The sequence below is a fragment of the Rhodamnia argentea genome, chromosome 5, assembly GCF_020921035.1.
Source record: "Rhodamnia argentea isolate NSW1041297 chromosome 5, ASM2092103v1, whole genome shotgun sequence".
NCBI classification, from domain to species: Eukaryota; Viridiplantae; Streptophyta; class Magnoliopsida; order Myrtales; family Myrtaceae; genus Rhodamnia; species Rhodamnia argentea.
The window spans coordinates 22,746,593-22,759,559 of record NC_063154.1 but is presented as its reverse complement, the minus strand read 5'-3'; the positions used below and the strand labels follow the sequence as shown (position 1 = coordinate 22,759,559).

General features: G+C 39.2%; 1 protein-coding gene across 1 annotated transcript; it reads left to right on the top strand.

The window, feature by feature from the left end:
- The first annotated feature begins 8,094 nt into the window (after positions 1 to 8,094).
- On the top strand, positions 8,095 to 10,777 carry LOC115733536 (double-stranded RNA-binding protein 4-like). Its single transcript, XM_048279696.1, has 6 exons — positions 8,095 to 8,155; positions 8,268 to 8,387; positions 8,998 to 9,260; positions 9,907 to 10,117; positions 10,193 to 10,589; positions 10,720 to 10,777. Exons 1-6 carry the CDS (start codon positions 8,095 to 8,097, stop codon positions 10,775 to 10,777), a joined length of 1,110 nt encoding a protein of 369 aa, XP_048135653.1.
- The last annotated feature ends 2,190 nt before the right edge of the window (positions 10,778 to 12,967 follow it).

Below are 12,967 nucleotides of genomic sequence, written 5' to 3'. Positions count from 1 at the left end.
AAGAAGAGAGGAGGAGGGAGGGAGGGGGAGGGGGGGGGGGGTGGTGGTGGGGGAGGAAGGGGTTAAGGAACATGAGAAAGCTTAGGCGGCGACTAATTAGGATTTTGAAATTTTGCATTATTCGTCAAAGGAATGTGCAAGCAACTGTAAATTAGACATCCATTTGTGATGGTATGTTGGAATCTTGATTAATTAAGAGAATCGATTATGTACCAATTTTTAGGTGACTTTAAACTAACAGCCTATTTCGGGCCACAAACAATAAATAATAATTGATAAAAAAAATTATCATGGGGTTCGCTCTTTTAAAAATTTGTGGTTCACAACCTACTATTATTCTCCCAGTCACCCAGAAAAATGTTATGCTAGTAAAGCTCAATAAGTAATTCGAGGAAAACATTTGAAACTTAGCGCAACAAATTTTGTCTTAAATGACTATAGCCAATTCTATGGCGCATGCTTATAAAGTTTTATTTCCAAAAAATCATTTTTTCTAATTTCGTGAAATGTAATTTCCAAAATAATATGAGAATATCTTGAAAGAATAAGTTAAAGATAACGGATTCTCAAGATCTAAATAAGTTAAAACTACATATACCGAAACTCTCAAATGATATAAAATACACAAGAGCCACTCTTTCCATTTGGGAAGAGGGAGGGGGGGTTGGCGTCCCCACATTCAGGAAGAGTGGGGTGGGGATGCATGAGATGGGAGCAGGGTTTCACAACCTGCACACAGCGCACATTGTTTCGAGGAATGATTAGGCTATCGAATTTGAGTCAAGACTACTCATCTACAACACCATTTTCATCTCTTTTGTTAATTTCTTGAAACATAAGTTTTTTTTTTCCTAAGAAAAATAAAGTTTAAAGGTTTAGGACTGAATTCACAAACTTAATAGGTTTATGACAGAATTGAGAAAAGTGCAATAGGTTTAAGAATTTTTTGACAATTTTCCCTAAGTCGTGATGGCGGGTCGGACATAGACATAAGCATTGCAAACCCAGCCCTCCAACCTAGAGGAAGTGTTGGCGACCGACCGCTATTCTTACCTCGCGAAAATACCAATACGTATGCATTTCCAAATTGAGATATGGTATACTGAGCTGTTTGGAATTGGCCGCGGCGTTACAAGAGTCGATGAATAACATCGACTTTGGGGGCAATATTGGCGACTTGAGAAGATATCGACATGCTTGAGAAGATGAGACGCGATAAGACCAAGAGACAAGGTGATGTGGCAGAGCCCTATTCGATATGCTTGGAAAAGATGAACGTGCTTGACATGGAAGTCGCATGCATGCCATGCAAGCACATGTTTCACGACGGCTGTATTGGTCGATGGCTAAGCATAAGTCTTCTGTGCCCTTTGTGCCGTTTTCCCATGCCAACTGATCATGTTAGTCAACAACAAATGATGCAATTTGAATAGCGACGATGTGGCCTATATAAGTTGTTGTGAAAGCAATAAGGTTCAGGAGGTTTTTTCCTCTTTGATTTGCACGAGATTGTTTCAATGCAAATATTAGGGAAAATATTCACGTTTATCGCATTAATCATACGGTGTAGACTTTACTAATCTCTGGGAAATACATAGATTTTCACTTCCAATGTGAAAAAAAAAATTAGGGCAGATAATAGCAAGAGAGAAAAGTGAGGATGAGGTGAGGATCGTGATACCACCTCACATCACTGCAATATCAGGTAAAGGAAAATCCAAAGCGGGGAACAGATTAACTATAATTCAAGAAACAAGAATATTAAAAATGAAAATCAAAGGATGCATTTATCCACCTTGTTCCTTTTTTTTTTCTTTGTCAAAACGAACCATCTTTGTTTAATTAACAAAGCTAGTATTAGAGTGATGATTAGCATCAAAATTTTACAAATCCCAAAGGGATTGGAGAGCTTAGGAAGCCAATTAGAAGGAAGGGGCCCAAATCGATGGGTTTTTGCATTCCATTCCGCACGATGGTTTGCTTCTCGCGAATAATGGACTACAACCACATCTTTAAGCAGAACCAAGGGATTAGCACTCTTCAATTAAATTCCAAAGGGGCCCATGGTTGGTACTTGCTTGCTTCAGTTGCGAGTTCTGTATCAGGTACTTCAATGCCTCACGCACGGATAGGGCTATGACCAACCGGACCGACGCAACTCTCGTCTTCTTTGTTGTCGCGACCTAAAAATTCAGAAAAATTTCCGAGTTAATGGATTATCAGGTTAATTATTTAACTAACCTAACTCGAACTCTCCCAAGTCCATACCAAATCGCAACTTAAGGTTCAATTGATTAACATGCAATGTATTTTAATTTTGGAGCCGCCACTAATCATTTATGATAGGTCGATTAGAAACCTAAATAAAATAGTGGGAGAACTATTTTATTCCTACGAACCAGAGATTAAAAGTTCGGGGACTTGATTACGCCGGATTACTCTAACGCCCTTTCGGTACCATTTTATTTCATGAAAAATCATTTGAGAAGGCAACATTAATTGATTTTAACCTAAGTCACTAACAAAGGTTATCATGCGGGTGCACAATCAATTAATTCATGCGGGTTTACAATCAATTAATAAACATCCAGAAGTCAATATAATCAAGGGAGCATGCGCCACACAAGATATTTTTTTTTTAAATTTTCGATTTTTATATGAATGCATGAGAGACTACACTATGTGCAATGGCATGGATTAAATGCAAGACTAAACTAGATTACATGCAAACTAAATGAATGCACAAGTAGGACCATGATTAAATTAACTACGTGACACGTGTATTAATTAAAACGAAGACATGCAATTCTAATATGCAATTTAAGCTAAAATGCAACCTAGTATGACATGCCAAAAAATAATGACATAGCAAAGATGACGTGGCATAGATGACATGGCATGTATGACGTGGCATGTATGACGTGGCATGGATGACATGGCAAGGATGAATGATTTTTTTTATATTTTCGGATGAATTAATTTCCTAAAATAGAACTATGTTAAAACAATTTTTATCTTGTATATTTTAGAGTTTACATTAAACTAAACCCTAATATATTAAAGAAAAATTATTTTAAACATGAGATTCTATCTAAACATGCAATTTCTACCCTAAAATGCAATCTAACCTAATTATTTACAAGAAAAAGATTAGATATGCAATGATCTACATGATGCTATTTTTGAAAAGATATGTAATTTTCAAATATGGAAAGTGAATGAATATAATTTTGTAGAATTTTCGAGATTAGATCACGCGACGTATATATTCTAAAAAAATATGGCAATCAAACAATTCAAATCAAATTAGGGAAGTGAATATACCAATCAATATCAATCAAGAAAGTGGATATATCAATCAAGTTTTGAAATATTTCGCGAATATTTGAGTCAATCTTTAATTCGTAATCTTACGATTAACGATTAAATCCAAATCCTTGCCTAATCGAGTATTCCATCAATAATCCTAAAGATGGACATTCTCGATCGTGTGACAAGTTGCGGATTAGGAAAGAACATTTTCCTAATCAACCTATATTTTGAAAAAATATCCACTTCGATGCAATATTCAAGATATGCAAATAAATCACAAAATAAGCAAGTGAATATATCAAAGTTCAAGATAGGAAATTTACCTTGTCTTGCAAATTTATGCTTCCCTAATTTGGACCAGACCAAATTTTGCACCCCAAGCTTCCACTCCTTGGATCGGTTTAGTGAGGACACGTTCGGACAAGAGAAACTAACGTTGACGTTAAATGGCTCGTGATCGACAGAGGACAGCCGCAACGCAGGGCCAGTTCAACTAGGCAAATAAGAATTTTCGGACCTTGATTTGCAGCAAAACTGCCTTTGAAAAGTGAATGAAATAGCTAAAAAAAAAACGTTAGTAGTCGCACGAACAAGAAGCGCCGGATCAGCGACGTTGTGGTCTTCGGTTCGGCTTGGATTCGTCCTCCGCTGCTGCAAGGGACGAGAACGTCGGTGGTAAATGACTCGCTCGAAGACACAACTATACGGTCGAAAGTTGTAGTTGTCGGTGAAAACGTGGCCAAAAGAAGTGAGGAAGCAGCAGCTACAAGGAAAAACCAAACAAAAGAACTTGCTTGTCCTATTTTGCACGTGGATTGATCTCCTTTTGTGCCCCCACTCACCTTGGCCTTTTGTGTTACTTGAGACTTCGGATGAAGGAGAGGAATTGACTGGTGCAAGTTTGCAGATGAATCTTCTTGAAGACCTCTCGAGCCGTCCCCCTCACTTTTCTTTAAAGCTCTCTCTTGCCCCAAAAGCTCCTCACGTACGCTCTTTTTTTTATTTTTCTATTTTCTGAGCCTCCCCCCCCCCCCATTTCAACGTGAACATGAGTCTTATATAATGCTCGGTTTAGAGCTTCAAGCGAATATTTCATTTCCTATCTTGAGATAAAGGATATTAGTAAAGAAATCTCAAGATTTGATAATAAAATGCTGAATTATCCTCCAAGTTTTATTTTGCTAATTGGCATTATACAAATTTTGGCTATAACAATGGGCTCAGCCGAATTTTGTGTGGGCTTGGGTTCATTGCTTGTTAATTTAAGCTCAATTCTCCGCCACCGGTCCAATTATGTTGATGCAAAAGTAATGCAATGGATGTTAAAATGATTAAATATTTTTGGCCAGGGACTAAGATTAGTCCCTAATTTTCTATGCAAAAATGACTAAAAAGGTTAGTCAAAATTTAAGTGTCAACATTCGTGAACCCGGAAACGGCAACTCCATGGACAATAACACCTTATTCCTTCGAGAATGACAAATTATCACACTTTCACTTGATATCTTTATCTCCTCAATAGAATTAAGTTCTATGTTCAATAGGATTTCCACTTGACCGTCCATCATACTGAATCCAATCGGAAATTGAAAGTACGTCTTATTCGTGCCATTGAAAACTCGACTTTTTTAGCTCAACTCTTTTGAATGAAACGCGTGTGGGAAGAATAGAAGATTCAATTTGAAAGATCAAGAGAATAGGGTTTTGAACTGAGCAATAACTTCATATCCATCTAACGATAGCCATACTTAAAAACAGACATGCATATCATGGAGACAACAATCAGAGGGATTTTAGGAGGTTTTGGTTGTGATGGAGGTTATGAAAATCGTTTGCTTTTACATTTTTATCCTAAATTTTTTTTTACACAAAAAAAGGATAAACTTTTGATTATTATCGACAAGTGACAAGCCTATACGATGAGAGCAAAATTTAGTCAAAACAGAAGTTATTCATGAATAAAGTAGTGAAAGGCTTCAATGGAATTGATGCCTCGCTAATAAAGCGGTGGAGAGTAGACATTCCATATGTTATTAAGGGTCTTACTAATTGATGAGGGTCGTCGATGATAGCTATTGCCGATATTGCTACGTGTTGGAATTCGAAAATGAAGGCAATTGATCTGCTCAACCACATAATTGGCAGATAATTTACACGTACAATTCTATCGATTAGTAACTTCTAGTGGATAATCATGTTTAGAATCTCGAGTAGTGTAACTACCTATCAATATCTATAGCTAGTGTTAGGAATTTATTTATGTTTCAAAATCCATAATTGTTTGTAAATAAATGTCTACGATGAGATGTAAATAATCAGGTTGTACTCATTAAAAACTCTTGCTCAATCAATAACCCCACACATATTGCAATTTTATGTTTAAATTTAAGTTTCTTGGAAATTTATCTTTATAGTAGCTTTAAATTTCTCGTATTATTATGTGACATCCCAATTCGAAACCTGCTTGCTACCTAACCTCGTCTTTTGCTTTAATATTTTATTGTTATATAGAGTATTTGGCGCATGCGAAAGAATGTCAAACATCCGGCATACACGCCTATGTCATGCCCCGATCCCCAGGCCCGCAACAACCCTACCAAAACACCTCCGGTCATAAAAGGACGACATCTCGGGCACATCATCAACCCATTATTTTATCTTATTATTAAGCGCATACGGAACGTGTAACTCCCAAACAATTATAAAATAAATAGGTATAGAAAAGTAGGAAATCACGCCAGACACAATCCTTTTTATTTATTTGCTGTTAACCCTAGAAAGAACGTATATACAAGCCCTATCTCGGGGGCACTTCCTACAACCCTCCAAAAATACCGGATCGGGATTATAAGTTAACACTACTCCGTGCTACTAAAAAAGAATCTGCGAACACTTCCGGTTTCCAGCTAAGGGCTTGAAAAATAGTTAACAACAACAGAGTGAAATATAAAATCTCGGTGAATCAACGCCTAAGTCCGAATAGGACATTGACTCGCTCAAGGCATCCTAAGCATGTAATTCAACAACGATGGTAGACTAATAGCATGCAATTCTCGCAATGCTTTACCTATCACAGAGTTAAACCTAAAATCAACAGTCACCATCAGCCACATATAGGCTTTCCATGCCTTGATCCACGCATTAAACAATTCATATATATTAGGCTATGCAAATCTCCCATTTTCTCCATCAATGATTATCCATAAAAATAAGATTTCTCATAAATTACAAATTCTTGAAATTGGCCAGTCCAGTGTCACGTGACGTAGGTCCCAGGAAAATATATGTGTACGGTTCGTCTCATTTGACGTCGGTCCCAAAAGCCCTGACTTCGCTGGAGCCGGAGCTCCTCCTCCGATAGCCTCCGTCGCCCGCCGTTTCGGTCTCAGCGAGCGAGCCAGAGGAAGGGAAGCGCAATGAGCGATCTCTGCCAGTTTCCCGATCTGTGCCTGTTTCCTGAGCTGGAGCTTCCTCGCTCGGCTACGGCTACGGCTCTGGCTCCGGCAGCGGATGCGGACGCGGCTTCTACTCTGGCTTCTGCTCTGTCTCAGGCCCCGTCGGATTCTTCACGTAACTCTCTCTCTCTCTCTCGCTGTGCGTGTGTGTGTGGAAAATACATGCTTTGCTTGAGAAGACGCCTGTGGAATTTGGGGAGGAACTGTCAAGTTTCCGTCTAGAGAAATGCTCGAAAAATGCTGCGGAAATCTGTTTGATTGAATAAGATGAAATGAGAAAGTTTTGACGGGAAAGAAGACCCTAAAAAGATACTAGCTTGCTTCCACTTCTCTGATGAACTTCGCTCCATGATGAGGATTGATTAGCTTCTGCATTACCTTTAGTGGGTGACTGGGTGCCGATCAGATTATTTGAGAAGTTGGCGTTGATAAATTGCTTGACCAATTTCTTTTGGCGAAGGCCCTTAGAAGTTAATTTGCCTCTATTCTGGAATTTCAAATCGGTTGGGGTATATATCTTAAACCTTAGTTGACTCCAACGTTAGCAGACAGGGCGAGTGCACTTCTCAGTTTTTTCCGATAATAGCTGGTGGTTGAAGGTGTGGAGTTCCTTTACCACATACTTTTAAATTACCATTGCAAGAACAGACAAGATAAAGTGTCTTTCGTAATGGAGACGAATTTTGAGACTACATATGGTTACTAGAGTTCCTCAGTTCATACCCTTATGGAAAAGGCCTTTCCTCACATGCTATGATTCCTGTTTCCCATGATCTGTAATGGAAACCCATAAAAAGCGCCGCACAGGCATCGATTTTCAATATGACAGTTATCTATATCTATTTTTTTCAGCTGTGCCATTCAGAAAGTACAATCTGAGTCAATTTCCTCAACCGGAACTTCCTCCTGCTCGGGCTCTGGCTCCACCCTCATCTCAGGCTCCCATGCAAGCTCAGGCGTTCGAACCTTCTCCCCGTAAGTCTTGCTGACGAATATTGGTTTATATTGAGATTTGCGTCAACATAAGGTAATCAAGAATGATTAGCTTCTGCGTACACTAGATTCTTGTAAATTATGTTTCTTTCTCCAATTCCTTTTGCATCGAGATTGCATTCTTTACTGCATACCTGATATTTGGCCGTGTAGGTTGACTATGATTGCAGAAGAAATAAAGAATACTGCAAGTTTTATTTTTCGAAATGATCTCCTAATCGTTTGGTCAAAAGATGTGGAATCTCTTGGCTAAGTATTTCTTGATTTATCATTCCAAAGGCAAACAAGACAAGTGTTTTTTCATTTATTTATTGCGGAGGCTTGCTATCTATCAATGAAGAACTTGGAGGCTGGACACTCTGCAGTACCCAATTCATCCCCCCATGTGAAAGGCTGTTCGTCTCATGCTATGATCTTTTTACCCATGATCTCACATCAAATGTTATAAATTGTGCTGGAGAGGCTTTGTCTTTTAATATGAAATCATTTCTGTTCCATTTTTTGCAGTTGTACCAGCCAGAATGGAAGATCTCAGTGAATTTTCTCAACCAGATATTCCTTTAGCTATCCTTGCTCAGGCTCTAGCTCCACCTTCAACTCAGGCTCAGGTTTCCTGCCCTCCTTCATGTAAGTCTTGCCTTCTGTTTTGGTCTCTCGTCTGATTTTACTTGTTCCTGGTGAAGAAATCAATGTTAATAAATTTACATAGCTTAAACATTTACCTATCTTTGGGGTTTGTCTCACTTTGCTCTCCATTGTTTCATTTTTTGTAATGTACCCTGTGTATACTGATTTCTACAGACCATTTTAAAATGACCCAAGTTTTTGCCACATTATAATGTATGGACCACTGTGCTCACATAGGGTCAAAACTGTCTTTTTTGACAATTGATTCATTCGAACAGTCGACGTTTGGCCTATGACTTTGTATACTTTGTTTTCGAGAACTGTCTTACTAACTATTGGCTATGCATCTTGTTGACTAGAACGATAGTTAGATAGAAAATTCAAGTAATTTTGAGGACAAATGTGACTCTATGCCGGAATAAATAGATATATGAGGTGTTGTGACAAACTTTAGCGATTTTGCCAATGATGGTGGATATTTGAGAAAACTTGAAACGATTTTGTTAAATCTAAAAGGCGAACCAGGAAATGAGTAAAAAGGCTAGTGATGTATGGCATTATTAATAACCAAAAATGGAGACCTTATGTATGATCTATGTAATTTATTCAGGTGTTCCAGAGCATGTGATGTACAAAAATCGGTTGCAGGAGTATACACAGAAGACAATGGTGCATTCTCCTATTTATAATACTATTAACGAAGGAAGTCAACATGCCCCGCGATATAGGTCGACGGTATTCGTAGATGGGAAAAGCTTCACATGTCCCAACACATTTCCCCAAAAAAAGGAAGCTGAGCAAAATGTTGCTCAAATTGCATTGGATCTTTTGTCACAAATGATGAAGGATGAAGGCTGTCCTCTCATCCATGAGGTTTCATGCTTTTTTACCTATTGCTGCTATGTTGGATATACATTGTGATCGATTCACTTGAATTGTTAGTTAGCATATGTTATATAGCCGAAAATGCTGTAAATCATTATGTTTAATTTGCTGCAATGTTCTTAACATGCAAGCGAATATCTTGAAGAGACCTTGAACTGAACCTGACTAATTCATTTGTGACCTTCCAACCATGAATGTACATCAGGTGGATATCTCTGCAATTTCTCCCAGTAAATATTGTCTTATAAAAGCTGATTGCAAGAACTCGCCTTTTGATGGATTTTGGTATAATTCATCCAGTTCTATGTGCACGTCCAAAAGGAGGTCAACATTTGATTCTCATTATCTAAGTGTTCTTGTCATGTGGTCAACCGGACCTTGTCGATTTCTCCACATATTCCTGGTGTCTTATATGATCTTTAGATGAATTTTCGAAATATTCTCTCTATCGAATGACTGATAGTTATTCTCAACTATATGGAACCACTAAATTGATTGAGGAATATGAAGATAGGAGGTATGAAGGTGCAACTGGAAAACAGGATGTTTGCTTCACGCTCTCAATGCTATATTTTGATTCTTGATTCATCCTTCTGTCTTTAACTAATTCACTCGTTGTTTCATTACTGCACAGGATGCAGTTTTTTGCAAGTCTATTCTTAATGAATATGCAGCCAAGATGAACATGGAAATGCCCAATTACACAACTATTCAGCCACAAGGGGCAGTTCCAGTTTTTATATCCTCTTTGGTTTTCAATGGTGTAACTTGCACTGGCGGCCTGGGTACAAGCAAAAAGGAGGCTGAACGATTGGCGGCCCGTGCTGCCATTCAATCCCTATATGGTATGCCATTTTCTATACTTCATTTTGAAGTTATGCGCGTTTCTATCCATGCAACTAATAAAGGATGTAATGCAGATGATAGCAAGTCAAAAATGGTTCTTTTGAATACAATCAAGTCTAAGCGGGAACTTTATGCTGCATACTGGGGGACTAAACATTCATATCCTGTTGGAGCGAATGTGGGAGGCAATTCTGAAGCCTCAAATACCGAGCATAGGGAAGCTTTAGCCTCTGGACCAGCTAATTATATCCTTAGTTGTGCTATTCCCGAGGCATGCTCAGAGGTACCTGCACCACATCATTTGCCCCAATTACCAAGTGCGGTGGCTGGAGCATCCTCTGCAGTAGGGAATTCCTTGATCTCCTTTGTTCCTGCGACTACCGAACAGCAGCCCATTGCTGCTATGAGTTCTGGTAGAAAGCGACGTAAGAACAAGAAAAAGGCCAATAAGAAACCGCGTGTTGATCCTCAGTATGTTCCACTCTTTACTTTCTAAAATCCTTTTTGTAAGCCATGTGATGCATGCTTGTCTGCCTGTGTTGCTTCTTGCTTTAGGAGTTGGATCACTCACTCTGTTGCCTAATATTCATGATTTTTGCAGGTTACCCAATGCTGTCATGCCCTTTGACCAAGCCCCGCCTTGTTCTGTTGCAAAGTAGATGGAATAAATGTATGCACTTTCTAGCTAGACATTATATACATGGACCTTGCATCCAATCCGACATTAAAAATTCTAATTATCAAGGATCCAACACAAAGAAGTTTGCATACCGCTCAAAAGAGAGAGCCCCAATGCCAGCCACAAGGGGCAGTTCCAGTTTTTGTATCCTCTTTGGTTTTCAATGGTGTAACTTACACTGCGGCCTTGGTACAAGCAAAAAGTAGGCTGAACGATTGGCGGCCCGTGCTGCCATTCAATCCCTATATGGTATGCCATTTTCTATACTTCATTTTGAAGTTATGCGCGTTTCTATCCATTCAACTAATAAAGGATGTAATGCAGATGATAGCAAGTCAAAAATGGTTCTTTCGAATACAATCAAGTCTAAGCGGGAACTTTATGCTGCATACCGGGGGACTAAACATTCATATCCTGTTGGAGCGAATGTGGGAGGCAATTCTGAAACCTCAAATACCGAGCATAGAGAAGCTTTAGCCTCTGGACCAGCTAATTATATCCTTAGTTGTGCTATTCCCTAGGCATGCTCAGAGGTACCTGCACCACATCCTTTGCCCCAATTACCAAGTGCAGTGGCTGGAGCATCCTCTGCAGTAGGGAATTCCTTGATCTCCTTTGTTCCTGTGACTACCGAACAGCAGCCCATTGCTGCTATGAGTTCTGGTAGAAAGTGACGTAAGAACAAGAAAAAGGCCAATAAGAAACCGCGTGTTGATCCTCAGTAGGTTCCACTCTTTACTTTCTAAAATCCTTTTTGTAAACCATGTGATGCATGCTTGTCTGCCTGTGTTGCTTCTTGCTTTAGGAGTTGGATCATTCACTCTGTTGCCTAATATTCATGATTTTTGCAGATTACCCAATGCTGTCATGCCCTTTGACCAAGCCCCGCCTTGTTCTGTTGCAAAGTAGATGGAATAAATGTATGCACTTTCTAGCTAGACATTAGCTTCTAAGGCTTGGCATCGGGGCTCTCTCTTTTGAGCGGTATGCAAACTTCTTTGTGTTGGATCCTTGATAATTAGGATTTTTAATATCGGATTGAATGCGAGGTCCATGTATATAATGGCGAGGATATTGATCTCAGAATCTCTTGTTTGATGCCATGGAAGAGAATTTCTTTGCACCGGGTCTCATTTGTACTGTCGGGTTACATTATAGGCATTGCGATCCTCTCCTCGAGATCAGAGGACTAGCGTCATTGAGCAAATTACACAAGTGTGCGCACACTGGTGCAAATTGTGGAATCAATAATAAATAGGTGTCCAGCATAGGTACATATGTTCGGGTCTCTTAACACATTTCACTGTCTCTCGAAACTTGATCACTTGCGCTTCAGGACCGGTTTCGTCTAACAGAATGCAACCACAGGATGCCGAGACCATGGTCCATAAATTTTTTCAAACTTTTGATGAACTCTTTATCATCGGATGACATTAGGTGCTCTCCGAAGTCAGAAGGAAGTGATTTTGCTTAATTCAACCCTCAAAGTTGACCTGGAATCTCTACTCTCATCTTTCACATGAGTTGGCAGTTCATTGTACTCCAGATTTGTTTGTTCATTTTTCACCATTCCCAATTTTTTTTCCTTAGTTCACATGATTAAAATGATTCTTCTACACAGAATGCAGCAAAAAAAGGGCTGCCAAGTTCTCTTTCCTGAATGTTTTGCAGCAAGAATTAATCCCAAAGAACTAATCAAGGTCCATAGTTTGCAACAAAACACAATTTGTAACTTTGAACCTACATAAAAATTATGAAAGGGCTGGAATCATATTACTTTTGGACATCATGTCACACATGCTACACATGATAATAGCAACAACTTCGAGAAAAAAAAAACGACATTGTCACTAGAACTAGGTAAAGACCTTAATGCAACTGGAAAAACTACTCACTCAAAGAGAGCTAAAATTGCGACCATCAGCAGAAGGGAAAGAATCATGACCCAGGATCGAGCGTTGCGCATTTCCGACGAAGAGTTTGGCACCAGAGGGTGCTTGTAGTACCATGGATAATGAGGCAAGAAGGGATCAGGAGAGGGAGATGCATTGCCCAAGTCCCCGTTAGGAAAATAGTAGGGAAAGTACCCGCTAGGTGCCGATGGCGGCGACGGTGGAGATGGCGGCAGTCGTGGCAGGTAGGTTGTGGGGCTTGCTGGTAGATGAAAATG